The sequence below is a fragment of the Doryrhamphus excisus genome, chromosome 3, assembly GCF_030265055.1.
Source record: "Doryrhamphus excisus isolate RoL2022-K1 chromosome 3, RoL_Dexc_1.0, whole genome shotgun sequence".
Lineage (NCBI taxonomy): Eukaryota > Metazoa > Chordata > Actinopteri > Syngnathiformes > Syngnathidae > Doryrhamphus > Doryrhamphus excisus.
Genome location: NC_080468.1, coordinates 3,438,663 through 3,458,858, shown reverse-complemented (window position 1 = coordinate 3,458,858; position 20,196 = coordinate 3,438,663). Strand labels below are relative to the sequence as shown.

The 20,196-nt window shown below is 38.8% G+C and overlaps 1 protein-coding gene across 2 annotated transcripts; it reads left to right on the top strand.

The window, feature by feature from the left end:
- The first annotated feature begins 1,113 nt into the window (after positions 1-1,113).
- cables1 (Cdk5 and Abl enzyme substrate 1) lies at positions 1,114-19,914 on the top strand. 2 transcript variants are annotated; one of them, XM_058066998.1, is made up of 10 exons: positions 1,114-1,939; positions 10,004-10,075; positions 10,140-10,232; positions 11,534-11,611; positions 15,340-15,445; positions 15,624-15,780; positions 16,088-16,191; positions 18,017-18,123; positions 18,193-18,400; positions 19,024-19,914. In XM_058066998.1, the coding sequence occupies exons 1-10, from the start codon at positions 1,362-1,364 to the stop codon at positions 19,162-19,164; spliced, it is 1,644 nt and encodes a 547-aa protein (XP_057922981.1). In that variant the 5' UTR covers positions 1,114-1,361; the 3' UTR covers positions 19,165-19,914. The 2 variants fall into 2 exon arrangements, with proteins under 2 accessions (XP_057922981.1, XP_057922982.1); XM_058066999.1 differs by lacking the exon at positions 11,534-11,611.
- The last annotated feature ends 282 nt before the right edge of the window (positions 19,915-20,196 follow it).

Below are 20,196 nucleotides of genomic sequence, written 5' to 3'. Positions count from 1 at the left end.
ATGCAGTATATTACGTTAAGTCATGTGTTTTTTTTAAAACCTTTTTGAGAATGAAAAGCCACCAAGGGAATAAAGAGTGAAGTTAACAAAAGATTAAATTGGCCACTAGATTAAAAGCGAACTCTCTATAATGCTACAAGTCTTGTAAACATTAGCTATACATGACATCACATTACACAAGGGATCAACGTAACCTTGTGAAACAGCAGTATCTAGTGGTCAAATGTGTAACTGCAGCCTCTGCAAAGTGTTTACTTTTTCACACAGGCTATGTAGGTTTGATTTTTAATAAAAAAAAGTTTAATTTAAAACTGCATTTTGTGTTCAGTTGTGTTGTTATTGTTGTTATAATATTTAAATTTGTATTATGATCTGAAACATTTAATTGTAGCAAGGGCTGCACGGTGAACGAGTGGTTAGCGCAGGCCACACAGCCAGGAGACCAACTCTTGTTAATCTCCTCAGTGATGGTAAAAAACAGATGGGATAAAAGTTGAATAAAGTTTGACAATGCGATGTGCTGTCCACATATGTTGTTTATGTTATATTTATTTATCTCACTTCCTGACTATCCATACTGTATGCTGCGTACAATAAACATATCTCACCATGAGAATTGTTGGTGGACTAGGGTGGCTTTAATTCACAGCTAACATACCTCAAATGTATCGCATTACAAAAACCCAATAATTAATATAGTATATAATAACGAATAAAAAGAAAAAGTGCGAACATTGTTGATTATTTTATGAATCCGTGCATCCTAGCATAAACACAAGGAATTCACCACTAGGGGACGTAGTTTAGCAACTGTTGCACAGCCAACATAAACACATTATCCACTTTTTACCACTAGAAGTCGCTGTTGCCACACATTTGCTCATTTGGAAGCGAGCACAGAACTTGATCTATTTCCTCTCCAATAAACCCAGCCTCTGTCAGTCAGCACCCATTGATCGCTGTGTAAACAACCGCCTCTTGTGTAAACCAGGAAGTAACGAAAATGTGCAAAAATACTGCAAAAACAATAAGAATATATCATGTTAAATGCATGTAAATATATGTTATAATGTAGTTTTTAGTGTTATCGTGTAATTTAACAGTTAGGAAAAGGTGGTACAAAGCCTACATGTGTTCCTGACATCTGATTGGTCCAAATGTTCCCTGTGCTGCTACAATACTGCACACACGTGACCTGCCTGTTTTCACCCACTTCCACGCGTGCACTTAAAAGACAGGCCGCAGCAACACACAAACACAGATATATATACACAAATCCGGTCTCACACACCCACGCACACGTTTGCAGTTTGATGTGCTGCAGGTGAGAGGACCGAGGCTCCGTGGGCGGGACGCGGAGCATGGCGGCGGCCGCGAGCAGTAGCACATCCACGGCCACGCTGCATGGCATCCAGCACGGCGCCAGCATCGAGCAGACGCGGAAACGCATCGACCCCAGACGGAGGCAAGCGGCGCTGTCCTTCCTCACCAACATCTCCCTGGATGGACGACCCGTGCAGGACGCCGCGGACCAACAGGAGGAAGCCGAGGAAGGCTCGCTGGAAGCCCGGACTAGACACAGCTTCCCGGCTGGGGCTGCTTCCCCTGCCCCGTGTGGAGCCATCACAGCTACCACCACCGCCGCTCCTGCTGCAACCACTTCCACCGCACAGGCTGTCTCCTCGGGGAACCAGGCTCTCCTGGCGAGTAGCCGGACTATCCCTTCGGCTCCTGCTGCCGCAGAATCCGCCGAGGGCGACGCCTTCGCTCCGGCCGCTTTCAGCTCGCCTTTCCCGGCGCTTCCAGCCTCGGCCAGGGGGAGACTGCAAACCTACACTCAGGGAATCGTACCAGCGGCGTACTCCAGACAAGGCTCCCAGAACTACTGCCTGGAGGGAGGCCAGATAGCCAACTCTGCCATAGAGCTGCAGCGATCAAGGTAAACCATGTCAGCACTGACTCTTTGCAAAACAGCCAACTTTGCACATTGACCTGTAAGTATTACTAGCATGTACTCATGCAGGATCTTTAAATTGATCAGTAGTATAAATGAAGCACTAACCTTGCAGCTTTTTGGTAGCTTGTGGTGTAGATGGCACTTTCTTTTACCTCTATCATGTAGCTGGAAGACTAGGTAACCAAAATATTCCAAACTGCTCTCAGCAGCAGTACAGTACAGTACAGTGCAAAAATAATAATGGTAATGGTATTATTTCATTTAAACATGCATCAGATTACAATTGAATGCATCACATAATCAGTTCACAGTTCCACATGTCCAAAAGGAGTAGGAAGAAGCAAAAAAGCTTATTAAATCCTACCCCTCCATCTGGTACTTTTATAATCAGTAACGGCTATATTTGTTCACTTCCTGCTTTCCTAATATAGTTTAAGTTTTTTTTTATTACATTTTTTAATTTTTTTGTCCCGTACCGAAGTATGAGGTGATATGAACATACAATGACATAATGGGTACCATAGTAAGTGTCAATATAGTGATATGTATACCACATCATGACTGGTTCAAGACTCTTCATCCTTGTATTTAGCAAACATCAACTGCTTGTATTGTTTCTTGAATTCCTAATTTAATTTAATTTAATTTAATTTAATTTAATTTAATTTAATTTAATTTAATTTAATTTAATTTAATTTAATTTAATTTAATTTAATTTAATTTAATTTAATTTAATTTAATTTAATTTAATTTAATTTAATTTAATTTAATTTAATTTAATTTAATTTTGTATTGTTTCTTGAAATAACAGTCAATGGAAAGCCACATTTTACCTGTTTTTGCCTGTCTCATGCAGCTCAGTTAAGTACCAAAAATATTAGATGTACTGTAGAGATAAAGTAGCCAAAAAATTAAAAAAATTACATTCATTATAATAACATTATAATACACTGCAGCTACAATTGTTAACATTGTAAAAGGACCACAATTCTAATGGAACTCTTGTATTGAATTGCATCATATTGTGCGGATGTAATCCTTCATCTTTTTTTTTTTTAAATCTATGTCCCCTTTACTTCCTCTCCTTCATACCAGCCCTATGTGTGTACTTTGCTGGCACTTCTACTGTCTCCTTGTTTGGTATGAGAAACAACTCTGATACAGCACAACCACAATAATAAATAAACATTTCTTGCCACATTTCCAATAAAACTTTAGCATTGGCCGTGATTAGGATTGTGCAGCTGTTTATTCGTCCTGTGTCCTCTTTCCTTATTCGCTCCCTCACACGTGCCCAGTGTGCGCATGTGCTTTGTCAAATTTACTGGCACTTAAATATATTTTTAGTGAATGTGGTGCTGCTACGGCGTCCATGTATACATGCTGTAACTGGACACCATAAGTTGTGCATACGTACATAAACCAGATGCTTCTCCTAATGGATGTCCGTTTAGTGTGACAGCTGTCACTAACATTTGTGTGGTGCTTCTCAATGGCAGAACCTGCTGCCACAAACCGCTCACAGGAACATCCCTTGGTCCTGAAACTCATATTTCTTCCTCATCTTAACAGGCTAGCTCATCAATTTTGATTGGATACCACGTATTGACTACAATTTTGGTATTGTAATAAAATCCTACATAGTGTAAATACCGATTTTTTTATGGGATTATATTGAAAATAGTAGATCAGAATTGGTTTGAATGAAGTTTAGTGTGTACAGGTCTACCTGATGTTGTTGCTTGCGTGGTGGAAAAAAAAATGACTTTTTCTTATCTGTGGTGAAGTTAATGTTATATTTGATAAGGTGTCAACACAGACAGAATATTTGTATTTGCTGGCCAGCTCCTATTGGTGTCCAGAGAGGTGCCTGACTGGGAGAGCCTCTCTCTGCTTTCTTTTGTTCTGTTTTTCCCTCCACTTCCTCTCTCACAGATTCACACTCTCTCCCCTCAGACTTGTTCTTGGCTTGGGGCCTCGCTTCCATACAGGAAGTTCCAAGCAGCGCCTGACTGGTTGTTGAGAAGCGAATGCATCAAAGTGATGGCTGACCTTTGTCAAAAAAAATATCAAGCTTATCATCTGTGCTTTTGATGCTGCAGTGAGGTCTTGTTGTCTGGCGTTAAAGCAAGCAGCATGAGATATTCCAGCAGGGATTCTGATGTTAAGAGTGCTGAGGTCATGCTTGGCATGGTCACATGATTACATAAGAAGACTCCAGGATGCCTTTGGTGCCAAAACACTAATATAGTAGGAACTACTGCAGTACAATGGGAGCCTCTGTAGTTGACTTGTCACGGAATTAATCAGTTCCAGGATGAGAGTGTTCTACTTGGGTGTAACTAGTTTGCTGTCTAACAAAGCACACTGTGGTGTCGGCAATGGGGAGTTCAGCTACTGCAGCGCTGGAACAGCACAAACAGGCATGGAAATGGGAGTCCAGAACAATCAGAGAGATCATTTTTTTACATGGTGGATCAAGGATATATAGTCAAATGTCTGGTATAATCATTATCTTATGTCATTGTATGGTCATATCACCTCGTACTTCGGTACGTGACAAAAATAACATTTTTTAAATAAAAAAAAAATATATAAAAAAACTTAAACTATATTAGGAAAGCAGGAAGTGAACAAATGTAAGTTACTGATTGTAAAAGTACCAGATGGAGGGGTAGGATTTAATAAGCTTTGCTTCTTCCTACTCCTTTTGGACATGTGGAACTGTGAACTGATTATGTGATGCATTCAAATCTGATGTATCTGATGTATGTTCAAATGAAATAAAACCATTACCATTACCACTTTTTTGTACTTTTAAAACATTAAAAAATATATAAAACAGTTGAAATTATGAACTGGCAATGCAATTTTCACTTTTTAAACATTAAGCTACTAGTGCTATTATGTCAAAAAAGGACAAATGCAAAGTTGTGCTTTTTAAACATTGTTACTAGTGGAAAAGTGTAACAATAAATTAACCTTTTACTATTAGACTGCACAGTGGCCACACAGCTAGGAGATCCAGGTTTGATTCCCCGCTCGGATAACTCTGTGTGGAGTTTGCATGTTCTCCCCGTGCATGCGTGGGTTTTCTCCGGGGACTCCGGTTTCCTCCCACATTCCAAAAACATGCTAGGTTAATTGGTTAATTCCATAGGTATGAATGTGAGTGTGAATGGTTGTTTGTCTATATGTGCCCTGTGATTGGCTGGCCACCAGTCCAGGGTGTACCCCGCCTCTCACCCAAAGACAGCAGGGATAGGCTCCAGCATACCCGTGACCCTAGTGAGGATAAGCGGTATTGAAAATGGATGAATATTTGACTATTATGTTGATAAAATAAATGTAAAACTGCGTATAGTTCGATACAGATGTCACGGTTCGGTACGCATGCGTATGGAAGGGCCCGATATAGATACATGTATTGTTGAACCCCTAATATTAAAAGATGAAAACGATAAAACACTGTCGGAACCTTAATGATGAAGAGGTTATGCAAATTAGATTTGTTTTTAACATTGTTACCAGTCATACAAGTGTAAAAATAAGTTAACAAATTGAAGGCATGAAATAGATAAAACATTCAGAATCTTAAATCATTCTGAATATGCTGTTGTGATTCAGGTGTAAAAAGAAGTTAATAGAAAACACAAACACCACCTTCAAAGCTGATAACATGCTACTTCATGTAACTTCCTGTTTATATTCCTCTTCTCTTTTCACATTCTCCTTAACAACCCATGATGAGGCTCCTCCTTTTCTGTAAAATGCCAAAGAAAATCAAAGCATGCAGTTAATTCGTAGTTCCTATGAGAAGTTTTGTGTGACTTAAGAGAGGTATTTGGTATTTGTCCACAAAGGTTTCTTGTGTACTTGCTGACTTCATCCCAAGTATTTACGTATTTGCTTACTTAAAGGAGACCAGTATGATGTTTTATGGCATTTTCCTCTGCGGCTAAAAGGAGTGTGTCTTGGTTGGCGAGGTGTTTTAAACACTGTCAGCTCTCTTCTTCTTCTTCTTCCCTGGAGTCCACTTGACTTTTATCGCTTTACTTATAACTTTATTGCAATGCGCAACGGCCCAGCCTTGTCACGATAATCTCTGTCTTTTTGGAAAGTATTGCTTCTCTATCAGTGATGTCCAGCATCCATCAAAGCTACTTGCAGGGATTGTTTTTTTTTTTTTTTAGACGGTTAACGTCAGACTGACTGAGAAAACTCGCTGTTTTCACTTCAGTTAGTTGAGTGAATGAGTGGCTCGTTGCACTGTTGTTCTTTCAGGCTCGGAAAAACATCTTTTGGCAGGAAAAGCACGTCCTGGCTGCTGCGTTCAAGTCCTCATGGACTCATGAGTGGTTCACATGTCAGCTACCAGTTAGAGGCTGTTATTATTTGTTATGTATGTACAGTAGAGCCATGCTAATACCCCCCTAAAATGTTTTTTTTTGGCTAGAATTTTCCTCAATAGACAGAATGAGGGCCAGATGATATTGTGAAAATACAACGAAAAATAATTTCCATGGAGATGATTTAATAGATATTATAATAAACTAAACCAGGGGTCTCAAACATGCGGCCTGTGGGCCAAATGTGGCCCGCAGGACACTAGTTTGAGGCCCCCGCCTTGATATGAAAGTTTAATGTTAGTGCGGCCCGCGCAAGTTTGATATGGATGCTGTATGGTATCATGTACCCAGAAAAAATTATTACATTTGATTAATGTTCATGTTAAAGGTTAAATAACTGTTAATAGTTATCCTCCCTATCCGCGTGGAAGTGGTAAGTTTTTGGCTATTTAAGTTTAAAGGAAATAACTTGAAGGCTACCGTTTAGGTCGCTAGCTCTCTAGTTTGCGAGTTAGCATGTGTCTCAAGACCCTGCGGTTGCGCAATATGTTGTAAATAAAAAAAAAGTATAAATGTGACTATAGTCGTGTTTTGTCATGTCTACGGGGCTCTAATAATGCTTTGTTCATTTTAATCTGAAAAAAATAATTTGTCTACCCACCAACTATATGTGGTTTCTTAAGCTTTTATTATTTGCCGTTTGATTATTATTATTATATTTATTTAAATAAAAAGTAAGATATTTGAGAACAGTGGAATGTTTTATCAGAGCTTTTCTTGTAGAAAATTGGAACCAAAGCGAAGTTTTTAATAAATGCGTTTTTTTTGGGGGGAAATAAAATAAATAATAAATAAATAATAAATAGATGACATCAAATATGAACAACAATGTACAGCGTAAACAGTAATTTGAACAAATAATTTAAATAATTTAGAATAAACAATAATAATTTAAAGTTTTGCTTGTGCGTGTGGGCAGGTAGAGGGCCTTATTTGGCATTCAGCATCAGGAAGTGTAACACGCATGACATTCCCACTAAAAGCTTAGTAGCGCCACCAACATTTTAAAGCGCATACAGAGGTAGGTCATGATGATGGGCGCTCATGGAACTTGATCCAATCCATGATGGGGTGATGTAATGAGGATGATGTAAGACCACATCACTCTGTCCTTAAGCAGAGGTCAGACCCATCTAAGCAATGTCTTTGTTGTGTGTCACCACTCTTTGGCTTCTATTAGCAGCATGGCTGGAGCTATTTCGGCTCCTTGTGTAAACACTTATCTCAATCCATCTACTTCTCCTAATGGGGGTCTTCATCTCCAGAGACCCTCGAGGATCGGGTCATCTTTTGTTAGTCTGTCCTCTCTTGCTCTGTTGTTTATTAATCAGACGCTCCCTACACTTCACCGTCTCTCTCACTCTCACAGACGCCATTCAGGAAAAGGGGGGGAGTCAGCAGATTGGATGCTAAAACTTTAATATATTAGTATTAGGTCCTCTATTATCACTACATTGATTTTTAATGCGACTGCACGGCGGTCGAGTGGTTAGCTCGCAGACCTCACAGCTAGGAGACCAATCCCACCCTCAGCCATCTCTGTGTGGAGTTTGCATGTTCTCCCCGTGCATGCGTGGGTTTTCTCCGGGTACTCCGGTTTCCTCCCACATTCCAAAAACATGCTAGGTTAATTGGCGGCTCCAAATTGTCCATAGGTATGAATGTGAGTGTGAATGGTTGTTTGTCTATATGTGCCCTGTGATTGGCTGGCCACCAGTCCAGGGTGTATAGCTGGGATAGGCTCCAGCACCCTCACAACCCTCGTGAGGATAAGCGGTAGAAACTGAATGGATGAATGTTTTTATTTTTAAGGTTTGGCGACATTTCATTTTGTTGCACCCTAAAATTTCACCTCTTAAATTTAAAGTTCTGCTAGGAAAAAAGCCCCGGGATGTCATAGGGCTTCATGTGGAAAAAATCCCAACCATCCCATTAATGTTACGTTGATGTATGCTTTATATGGCGTTTACTACCTGTACATTGGACACATGCAGACGTACAATGTATACTTTATGTAAAACGTGGATAAGGTACACAATAACGCTTATTGGAGTTACACAGCTCATTTGCATTAAAGGTACAGACACACAGAATGACATGTTCCCTTAGGGCTGACTAAAAGCACTCTCTAAATTCCAGCATTGGGACACGTCTATTCTAGCACACCATTCTAGCACATGTAAGAATTTTATTTAAATAACATTGTTGAAAATGAGCATAATATGGCACCTTTTAAATCAGAGGTAGGGAACCTATGGCTCGGGAGCCAGGTAGGGCTCTTTTGATGACTGTATCTGGCTCTCAAGCGTTTCTTACCACAATAAAAATGCATTTTTGCTAACATTTTAAAGTAAACATCACAGAAATGACTGTTAAAAATAATATTAAAAATCAAAACTTTCTTATGCATTTTAATTCGTCCATCTATTTTCTACTGCAATATGGCCGACCATATCCATCTTTCCTGATGATATTTTCCAGGTCAAACACCAAAACTTGATTATTACTAGGTAATGCAGTAGTGTACCTCGGCCATTGAGATGTCAACATGTAAATGTAAACTTTCCTCCTTTAGTCAAATAGCTAAAGCTGCAGAACCAAGCCTTTTGACGAAGATGGCCAAAAGAATGAATTATACTGAGTACGGTGCAAAACCATGCAGCAGCAGAAGTTGTATTAATGGCAGCAAGTATTTGATTTATTATTGGACACTGCGCTGCTCACAAAAGTATGCTGGCCACACCCCATTGGCGTGGGGTAGTGTGCCTGGTCTACGTAATTAGAGCCCATTATATCTAAAACTGTTGGTCTTACATAAAAATGCACACATTTTATTGCATTCAATGTTTTAAAAAAATGTATATGGCTCTCACAGATACACATTTTAAAATATCTGGCCTTCATGGCTCTCTTAGCCAAAAAGGTTCCCGACCCCTGTTTTAAATATTGCCGATATTGGTACCGAGAGGGAAGGTTGGCAGATGAATGACTTGGATTTCCCTCATAAACACATGACCACATGGACCCTCACACTTATATGTCACATTGTTGCCTAGACGGGTAGCGGAGTCATGCAAGCAAAGTGTGAAAAATGGATGCTGCTTGTGACAAAAATGTGTGCAACACTCAAGTGTGTTGTTCATTTAGCAGTTGGACGTCGGTTTGTTCATCACCGTTGTTAGATCTTTAACTAAAAACAGCCGACATATGCGCTTACGTATTGCTGCAGTTGATTGATGGTTTTAGGACATTTGTAAATGATATGTTTAGACGTTTATTGAAAAAGGGTTAAAGTGTCTCTTAGCTCATTGGACGCCGGTTCAGGTATCAGGTTGGATGTCCCACTCTGTCTTACGCGAGGTGGAGGATTTCTACTCGACATTTTGCAACCTTTACAAGGATAGTTAGCGTTTACTGTGCGATGCTACTCCCAAAAAGACTTAATTTAAGACTTTAAACTGTAAGATTTATTATTTGTTTACAATATTTTGGTTTTTTTCATGACTCGTCATCCTGTACTACCTAACAGCCACTAGGGGGTATCTGGGGATTGCTACATTATGCTGTGATGTCTATTTAAATGTGTATTATTTATGAATGTAATATTAGCTCATTTATTTATTCCTGCTTCTTCTAGGCGCCGACTCATCTCCCAGCGCTCATCATTGGAAACCTTAGAGGACATTGAGGAGAATGCACCTCTGCGCAGGTAAAGAAAACATCATTCCCACATCTTTGTGGAAAAATAAGCCGACATCTGTTGTTGTTTGTAGGTGCCGAACCCTGTCAGGTTCTCCTCGACCAAAGAGCTTCAAGAAGGTCCACTTCATTAAGAACATGCGGCAACACGATATGCGTAACGGAAGGTATGAAGGCCAACATGGCTGCCTGTTTTCCACCTTACAAACCATCCAGGAGCGACTCGCAAGAAATGTGCAGGATTGCGATGAAACACAGCATGAAATCACACGTCACGGTTAGCATGCTCACAAAATGAAAGGAAGAGTAATAGTTTTCAAATCAAAACATATTTAGATTTATATTTCACTAAGTCCTAAGGATGTTTGAGCAATGTTAATAGTCTGGAGGCCTTGCCAAGTTTTCCCTGTCAATGACTCAATGGTACGTGTTTATTTTACCGCTATACGTAAATTGTTGGGTCAAGTGGCGGGATCCGATGTTTAAAGAAGGACTTTTTGTTGTGTTTATTTAAAAAGTCAGAGTCCCTTTTGTCCTCTGTGCTTTGGACTCTGGGAAAGCGGTGAGGCAGGATTGTGCTGCTTTGTTTGTTTTAGTGCAAAGGACACTGGAAGACTTTCAAAGTTAGTTGGAAGTCATCAAAAAAATAATTACACCAAGGTGCATTATTTAGGTGAGAAAAGTCGATTTTATTGGTAAAAAAATAGAATGAAGTAGAAGAATATTGTTGTGTCTATTGTGCTGTATCTACACACAACCTACTAACAATGTAAATGACTGAAAATCCAATTAGAGCTTCCTTGAGTCAGGAACAATATCAACAATATGCTTGAAGAAGCAAAATAAAGCACTAACCTGCTCCCAAATGGAGGTTAAAATATAATTTTTTTAAATTACAAAAAGTATGACAATATTCCCCAATATTTTTGGATTTCATGTATTGAACATCCAAGTCGGATTTAGGTGTTTACTTCCTATACAGCTTAACTCCTAAAAGTGCATGAAAGGGGACTCGTTTTTCAAATAGGAAAAACAAAAATAGATGTTTTTTTTATTATGTTATTACTGATGCATTGATGATTATTGGGTATTTCCCATGGCTGCACAGTGGGTGAGTGGGTAGTATGTAGGCCACACAGTCAGGTGATCGCCGCTTGGGCATCTCTCTGTGTAGTTTGAGTGTACTCCGGTTTCCTCCCACATTCCGAAAACAAAAAAAAATATTCTTATTTTTTCATAATTTTAATAAAAAATGTTTTATTTCTACTCTTCTGCTCTTTCAGTTAAAAAAAAATGTGTTTTTTCAAATTATTTCTATTTTCCAAAGGGGGGTTAGATTAAAAGCATAGCCTCTTTGTTATCCTACAACGCTTAAACAAAGACTGAATTCATATGATTTTATGATTATTTCTTATTGATTTATACCTCATACCGGCGAGCCGTTGATTAGCTTGTTCTGTTTTTGTAGGATAGTCCTAATCAGTGGCAGAAGATCCTTCTATAGTGTATTTTCAGTGCTGCCCTATCGAGATTGTAGCCAAGCAGGGTACGTATCCTCCAATCCTTCAGCATGACCGTCTTCTTCTCGTCTGTGCATCTCTTCTTCCTCCTCCTTCTCCTCCTCCTTCTCCTCCTCCACGTCTTCTGCTCTGTGAATGTGCTCTCCTGTTGACGCTCGGGTTTTTTTTAAGCATCTTAATATAGTCTTCTCTCACCTTTTCATAATTAGACTTTACTGTAACCTACTTGCTAATTGCTTTTACTGCTTTAATTGGCTGTGCTTTGTTCGTGTTTATTTTAGGGGTGGGACGGCAGATATTATTATCATACAATACTATTGGGACATGTTGTCAGTCTATTTATGAGTAATCGTGTCATATTGGAAGACATATTTATATGAAATATTTGAGAAAGGTGTTGCATGGTCTTGTGACTTTAGTACGGAAGCACTGAAAAGAAAGTAATCCCAAAGGTAAGTCATAGTTCTGAGATAAAAAGTTATAATTATTAGATACAAAGTCAAAATGATGAGATACGAACTGCATGTGCCACACTTGGCAAAAATGTTGACGCAATTGTGATTGTGTCTTTTGTAAATGTTCGACGTTTGCTACATGCTACTTGTAATGAGTTGTCCGTCGTCGCATTCTTCAGTTCAGTCGGATACCCACCTTGCATACGACTGTGTCGCCATTTTTGCCAAGGGGCACATGCGTACTTTGTATGTCATCATTTTGACTTTTTATCTCACAAGTTTGACTTTTTATCTCATAATTTTGACTTTTTATCTCATAGTTTCCACTTTCTTAGTTCATAATTTCGACTATCTTATAATATTGACTTTTTACCTCATAATTATGACTTTTTATCTCATAATTTAGATTTTTTTAGCTCATAGTTTCCACTTTCTTAGCTCATAATTTCTGCTTTTTATCTCATTATTTTGACTTTTTTTATCTCATAATTGTGACTTTTTATGTAATTATTAAGACTTTTTTATCTCATAATTATGACTTTTTATCTAATTATTAAGACTTTTTTTATCTCATTATTTAGACTTTTTATCTCAAAATTATGACCTCATAACTGTGACTTTCTTATTCAATAATTCAAACTTTTTATCTCATAATTTCGACTTTCTTTTCCAATAATTTTGACTTTTTTTTTTATAAACGGGCTTCCGTACTTTAGCATCCAAATAGGAAAAAGAAATTAAATAATGGAATACACGATTTGCGTGTGTTTCAGGCAAAACAAAACTAACATTTGCTTTGACAAGATAATTGCTGTATGTATTTTTACTACATTTTCACAATACTATTACATGAGAAAATTACATTTATTTCATTTTTATGTATGCTTAGAGAGAAAAGATAATGTTTGTTTTGGAAAAAAAATCTATATTTGGAATCTGGAGATGCTTTATTTAATGTTTTTTATAAAGCATACTACATTTTATGGTAATATTACAAAACACATTTTAATTTGATTATTTTTTATATATGCAGAGTTCTAAAGTACATGCTCTTAATTGGTTAATGGTAATTTTATGATGTATATTTGGATTCCTTTGGTTAAAAAAGTTTTTTTGTTGGGCAATATTATTGTACCTCTGAATCTGAATACATTTTATAGTCATAATACAAGGGAAAAATGGTTAATGGTAATATAAAATATATAAAGAATTTGGCTACGGGTACATTTTTATGATGATATTCTGTTTTGAGACATGAAACTCTCTAAGCAAGCCCATCGAGGGTCAATAAGATGGTGAGGGAATCAAATGAGCTCACGGAGATTGAAATTGATGGTTGCTGCTCATTTTTTTCAAGTGCAGACAGTTTGAAGCGTCTGGTTGGAGTCGTTCTTCCTGTTTGTCTTCTTTGGAAAATTAACATTAAATATTGGAGTAGCGAGGTGTCATCCTGAACAAACATTTACAAGCACAAAAAACATAAAAAAAAACCACTTACACCTTGCTAAATCATTTCTTCAGTTTGTTTTCCTGGAGTGATGATTTTTTTTTTTAGTCATGAGTATCGTTTTTTTGTTTTGATTCAAGGACAAAAGTCTTATTTGTCTTGTTAATTTTTTTAAACTTGTCAACGTTTGTGTATAAATCCTTTATCCAGACAATGTTTGAAGTAATATTTTAATATTGTACATACAGAAGTGAACCACTGTGTAATAAAACAAAGTAAAACTACTCACATTTTATATTACAAAGCGTGTATGATGAAGTGTACTTCTACTACTTCTACTGGAATCACTAAATAATTCCAATGCAGTTATAAGATGTTTAATGAAGGACTTGAGTGTTATTTAGTTGACCTTTTTCTGACTTGTTTGGCATGGTGAGCATGCTGCATGGATGAGCAGGTTTCCACTGGTGCATGTTGCTAAGCAACGTCAGCTTTCATTTCTTCTTCCTCGCTCTCGGGCTGCCTGTTTTTTGTGCTAAAATGGTCTGGAATGCTTCCTGGAATATAGAATGTGATGTCTGTTGCATCTCCTAGAGGTGACCCCATGACAGGCGGCCATATCATGCTATAATGTTATCCTAACAGCATCCTCACGTCTTATCAAAACACAAGGAGAGTCATGTGAGGTCATGCTGCGTCTTCTGTTTATCTGGGCCATGTGGTTTTTTTTTTTTTTTTAAACGGCAGGCGAGGCTGAAGGAGGATAGATAAGAGGGGTAGTATTTGGGGGTCACTGCGAATGTATACATTGCCACTGTTAGAGGCTTCACACTTCACATACGAAAGGTGTGTCTGAAAAGTAACGGGACAAAAATGGTTTCACTTTCAAAGTACCGTAATCCCCCCTCAGAAAGCGGATATTACAGTTACACACCCCCAATATATCATGGTAAACAGATTATACTAATTTTCTCCACAGCCGCACTGTGGGTGAGTGATTAGCATGCAAGCCACACGGTCACAAGATCGGGAAGACCTGGGAAGAATGGGAATCTCTGTATGGAGTTTGCATGTTCTCCCACATTCCAAAAAACATGCTAGGTTAATTAGCGACTCCAAATTGTCCATAGGTATGAATGTGAGTGTGAATGGTTGTTTGTCTATATGTGCCCTGTGATTGGCTGGCAACCAGTCCAGGGTGTACCCCGCCTCTTGCCCCGAAAACAGCTGGGATAGGCTCCAGCATGCCCCCCAAATGGATGGATGGCTGGATCTTTTGCCCATAGCTCATAAAGCACACCTCCTCTCGTTACTTTTCAGACACACTTTGTATATGTTGGTATGTGTGTATATATCATAACATTTCACAAAGAGCTTTTGGGACCTTTTATGGACTGTCACTCAAATAATCCAAGCCAAAACTGCTGGGTTGAATATGTTAATTCTATATTAATATCTATATTCTACATTAACTCTCATCTTTGATTTCACAAAAAGCATAAAAAATATACTTTTCAAGAGCTAAATGGAATAATCAGTTATTCCATTTAATGGTTTGACTATGTAGGTTCTTTTTAGTACGTATGTTCCGCTATATTTACCTTAGCTTAGACTTCACAAAATGCTTGCAAAATATACTTTTAAAGAGGTTTTGGACTTACTTAAATACTGCAAACCAAAATCTATAGGGTTGATTATTTTTATATTCCGCTGTTTAGCATTTTAAATTTGACAAAACAATGCTAAAATAGCTTCCATAACGCATTGCAACATAACTCTAACTCAAAAAGAAAAAGACAAAAAACACTTGCTTTTTTTTTGCAGTCTAAAAGGTTGTTGTTGTCATCGTCAGGGATGTAAAGATGGAGGCGGGGCGCCAGCGACACCCGTCAGGAGGCGTCAGTGCCAAAGAGATGGTGATTGGGCTGGAGGGGGTGGAGCTAGGGGCTGATGGGAAGGTGAGAAACCGTCTTCAATATAGATGGAATATATTATTAGATAATACACATTATAAACAGCACCTCCAAACATTCAATGTAGTCTATTATTACATTCATTATATCATTCAAATATTTCATTGTTTTATTATTATTCTAATGTGCATTCAAAGAAAATTGTGTTTGGGTGTGTTTGCAGACCGTGTCCTACACTCAGTTCTTGTACCCCACCAACGTGCTGGGCGGGCGCAGGAACACCATCGACTCCACCTCGTCCTTCTCTCAGTCTCGTAACGCCAGCCACCGCAGCCTCAGTCTGGCCCGCGCCAACAGCAACCAGAGTAGCCTGGACACGGGTTGGTCGTCGTGGTCTTACACTTTCCATACGTGCCACCACTGCGCTGATAGACAAGCTAACGTTCAGGAGTGGCGGTATCATGCTAGGTTAGCCTAGTCACTTAAGAAAAATATGATGTCTGTAGCTGACTGATAGTTAGAGCTCCAGGCTTCATTTTTAGGTGTGTAGCGAAGCCTCAAGTGGAGGTTTGTCCTTCATGATGTCATGAAAAGCCGTTTGAGTGCCTCTCATCTCAAAAAGTGAAGAATATGAAAGTTATTTGTCACGATTGGTGCTCATAAACACCATTTTTCTTTTGATCATAGGGAACGAGATGAGTGACTTTCGAGAGTACGACCCTAACCTTCTAGATGACCCCCAGTGGCCTTGCGGGAAACACAAACGCGTGCTCATCTTCCCTTCATACATGGTGAGTCAGTGAAGGCAACACAACTCTTGCACTGTTCTGTCGTTTTACTGATGATATGTTAGGGATCTTCCTTCTGCATAAAAAAAAGCACAATGTCATAGACCAGGGGTGCTCATTAAGTCGATCGCGAGCTACCGGTCGATCGCGGAGGTGGTACTGGTCGATCGCTGGTCGATCGCGGCGTGACATTAAAAAAATATCATCCCAGCATCAATGCCGTCACTTGATTGATATACAGGGCAGCCATTCAGATGACAACTGAATGTTGCCCTTCGGGCGACCAATCAAATCAAACAACGTCTCTAAGTGCAGCAGAACTTACGATGTCAGCCTATCATCCATCCCCGTTACTTGATTGACATACAGGACAACCAGTCAGATGACAACTGAATTTTGACCTTTAGGTCACCGCTCATGCGTAAACAACGATGCAAAGTGCTAAGCTAGTCGGCGAATTGCGAGATTTTAAAGCCCTCGCTAAAGTTTATGGTCACTAAAATGAGTGAAGGAGCTGGACCAAGTAAAAAGGCAAAAAACACATCACTTCCATATGGATATGGAATATTATACGGATATTATGATACGGATATTATCCATGACTGATAAACATTTGGAAGTGTGCTTGAGGCTGGCTATCAGCAGCTACTGTCCGGACTATGCATCCCTGGCTGGTTCAATTCAGTGCAAGTCATCAAAGTAAACTCAGGTAATTACAAAAAATGTTAATAGTTAATTATGTGTGTTTTGCAATATTGGCTCATTTGGTTATGTAAGGTACATCAACATACATTGTACGTACAAATAATCCTCAATACATTTGAAAATAAATAGATGTTTTGCATTTTTGTAGTGGGTAGATCATTTTGACTCGGTCATTTTAAAAGTAGCTCGCATGCTGAAAAAGTGTGAGCACCCCTGTCATAGACCATCCGTCCATCCATTTTCTTGAGCTTATCCAGATCCGGGTTTGAGGAGCAGCACCAGTCTCAGTAGAGAACTCTAGACTTCCCAGTCCTAGGCCATCTCCTCCGGGTTCCAGGGGATTCCCAGTCCAGTGTATCCTAGGTCTGCCACTCTTCTCCCGACTGGACATTCCCGGAACACCTGATTGTAGACCGAGGGTGTCCAAACTTTTTTCCGTAAAGAACAATTGAAGGACAAATCTTATATAAACAAGAAAACACAGAAATCCAGATGAGGGACAATAAAACCAACAAACCACTGTCCACAAATGGGCCCCAGGCCATACTTTGGACACCCATACTTTTAGAACTTAGACACTACAAGCTGCAGGGCCACTGGACACCACATTAGGTTTAATCAGCCTGGACCAGACTTACTGGCACGTATTTGAGGGCTGTGTCGAGGCCAGGCTGGGTTTTGGGTCTTTTCCTCTAACGACAAAAGACAAGAATGGTCATTGTGTTGAGAGCGGCAGTGGAAACATGCAATTCCTCACATTCCTCCTCCTCACTTACTACCTGGAAGATGAAAAAAATCCTTCAAACCGAAACCTTCAAGGTGGTGTTTGTTTTTTTTGCATTTTGCATTAGCTTATGATAGTGCGTGTTATTATTGAATGAGTTTTAAAAGTGGAAATCCACAAATCTGGTAAGGTAAGTTATTATCTAATAAATCCAATTCTCAAAATATTGATACAGCATACAGTGGGAGTAATCCAATGTCGGGCAGTATATTGTACAATAAGCTATATAAGCTTGGTGTTAAGGGACAATGCAAATTAACGTAATATCAAACAATATATCTCACTATAAACGCAATGGCAGTGTTATGCAATAAATGCAATTACTTTCTCTCCTGACAGACGACGGTCATCGAGTACGTTAAACCCTCTGACCTGAAGAAAGACATGAACGAAACCTTCAAGGAGAAGTTCCCTCACATCCGCCTGACGCTCAGCAAGATCAGGAGGTAAAACAAACGAGATCGCATTGGTGATTAAACGTTTGCCATCGTTAACCGCCATTGTATGTTCCGTAGCCTGAAGAGGGAAATAAAGAAGTTGGCCCAGGATGAGTGCGGCTACGAGGAGCCCACGGTGGCCATGGCGTTCGTGTACTTCGAGAAACTGGTCCTTCAGGGAAAACTCAACAAGCAGAACCGTAAACTTTGCGCTGGAGCATGCGTCCTCCTGGCGGCCAAGATTGGCGGGGACCTCAAAAAGCACGAGGTCAAACTACTTATAGACGTAAGGACCACTTGCACAAATTGTTTAATTATTTTTCAATAGGTTTCCGCATGTAAAAACTATATTCTCTTCAAATTGTTTATTTCAATTAGTAATATAATATAGGAGCTGCATGGATTCATTGGATTTACATGATGTCCGATGGAAAAAAAAAAACATTTTTCCGCTATACTCTAATTTTTGAAAATGCTAATTACAAATAAAAGATTTTACTAAATTAAAAAAATAATTTAGTAATTTTTTTTTTACATTTTTGTATTAAAGATTTAAATGTGGGTCTTTTAAAATGTTTCTTTTTTGCTATTAAAACATAATTTAACTTTGTCCTCTCCTGAAGATGCCAAACAGGAAACGCATTTATTTTGAAATCTCTATTGCACCACATCTCTACGCTGCTGTTTTATATGCATGATAAGCTAGTTAAGACAAAATGTAGTATTATATGTTTGAGACATAACAGTGAAATATTCTAGGGTGCTTCTTCTATACTACATAATGTTGAAGGCACCTCAGTAGACAGGAAGTAGATTGGTTTGTTTGTCTCAATGCCTTACCAGTGACTTCCTATATTTAGCCACACCCCCTCTTCACCATTGTACTTTTTTTGTGTCTTCCTCTTGCAGAAACTGGAGGAAAGGTTCCGAGTGAACCGCAGGGAGCTGATCGCCTTTGAGTTCCCTGTGCTGGTGGCACTGGAGTTCAACTTGCACCTGCCGGAGCACGAGGTCATGCCGCATTACAGACGTCTGCTGCAGACCTCCTAGCGTTGGTGGGCTGTCAGGGGGACCGACGCCCCCTGATTGCCTCCACTCGCCTCCTTGCAGTGTGCACAGTTGTCATCTTTTACACCACGGTCATTTTGTATATCTTAGACTTAAAATTCTTGAGTTTTTAAATCATCAGTCTGCTTTGCTTTGTTGACTGCTTGTGACTCGGAGGGACTCGTCTTATGTTCTTAAAAAGTGCACTTTTTCTGGAAAATTATATGATTTTTTAAAATTTTTTTAACAGGATCCGAAACTAATCATTTCCATGGACCTTTTTTTCTGGTATCCTTTTTCTTTTCTCTTTCCGTAGTGCTATTCCAATCACTTTAAGCAGTGTCCAATCTCTGTGCTCTATGTTAGAGTGTATTGCTAGCACCTTAAGGTGCTGTAAGGGCGCTCAGGATGGTTGCAAAAATAGAAAATATTCATAAAAATAAGACTTATTTGGCATGTCTCTTCATATTAAAAGTACCGCCACACCAGGAGCTAACTTGTACATACCACTCAAAAGTTTAGACACACTTTTTCCATGCTATTCACTGATTATTCAGTGTGTCCAGATTTTTGCTATTTCATATATTTGCATCTGCAAAAAAAAAAAAAAAATCACCAAATTGTAAAAAATGGGAATGTAGGTTTTTAAAGTGAACAAAATAAAATTGTTTATGCTGGCAAGCCCAAAGATTTATAACACTAAATAACAACTGCTGGGCAACAGTTATTGCTTGTTTTGGATTGTAAATAAATCACTTTTGCTTGTCCAAACAAACACTCCACCGTGTTTTTCTTCTTTCTTAATGTCGTTAGCATAAACTTACAGAAAGCTGATAGATGACAAGCCTGTATGGATAAATGGGAACATTGACTTGTCTCAATAGACAAAGTAGTACACCTAGTAATATACTGTAGGTACTGTACTATGTATATAAAATCCACAATACTATGCTTGTAACTGAGGCACATACTGAAACATGAGCGAATATGTGTATGTACTTGTGACTAGATAGCTTTCATGCTAACATAAACAAA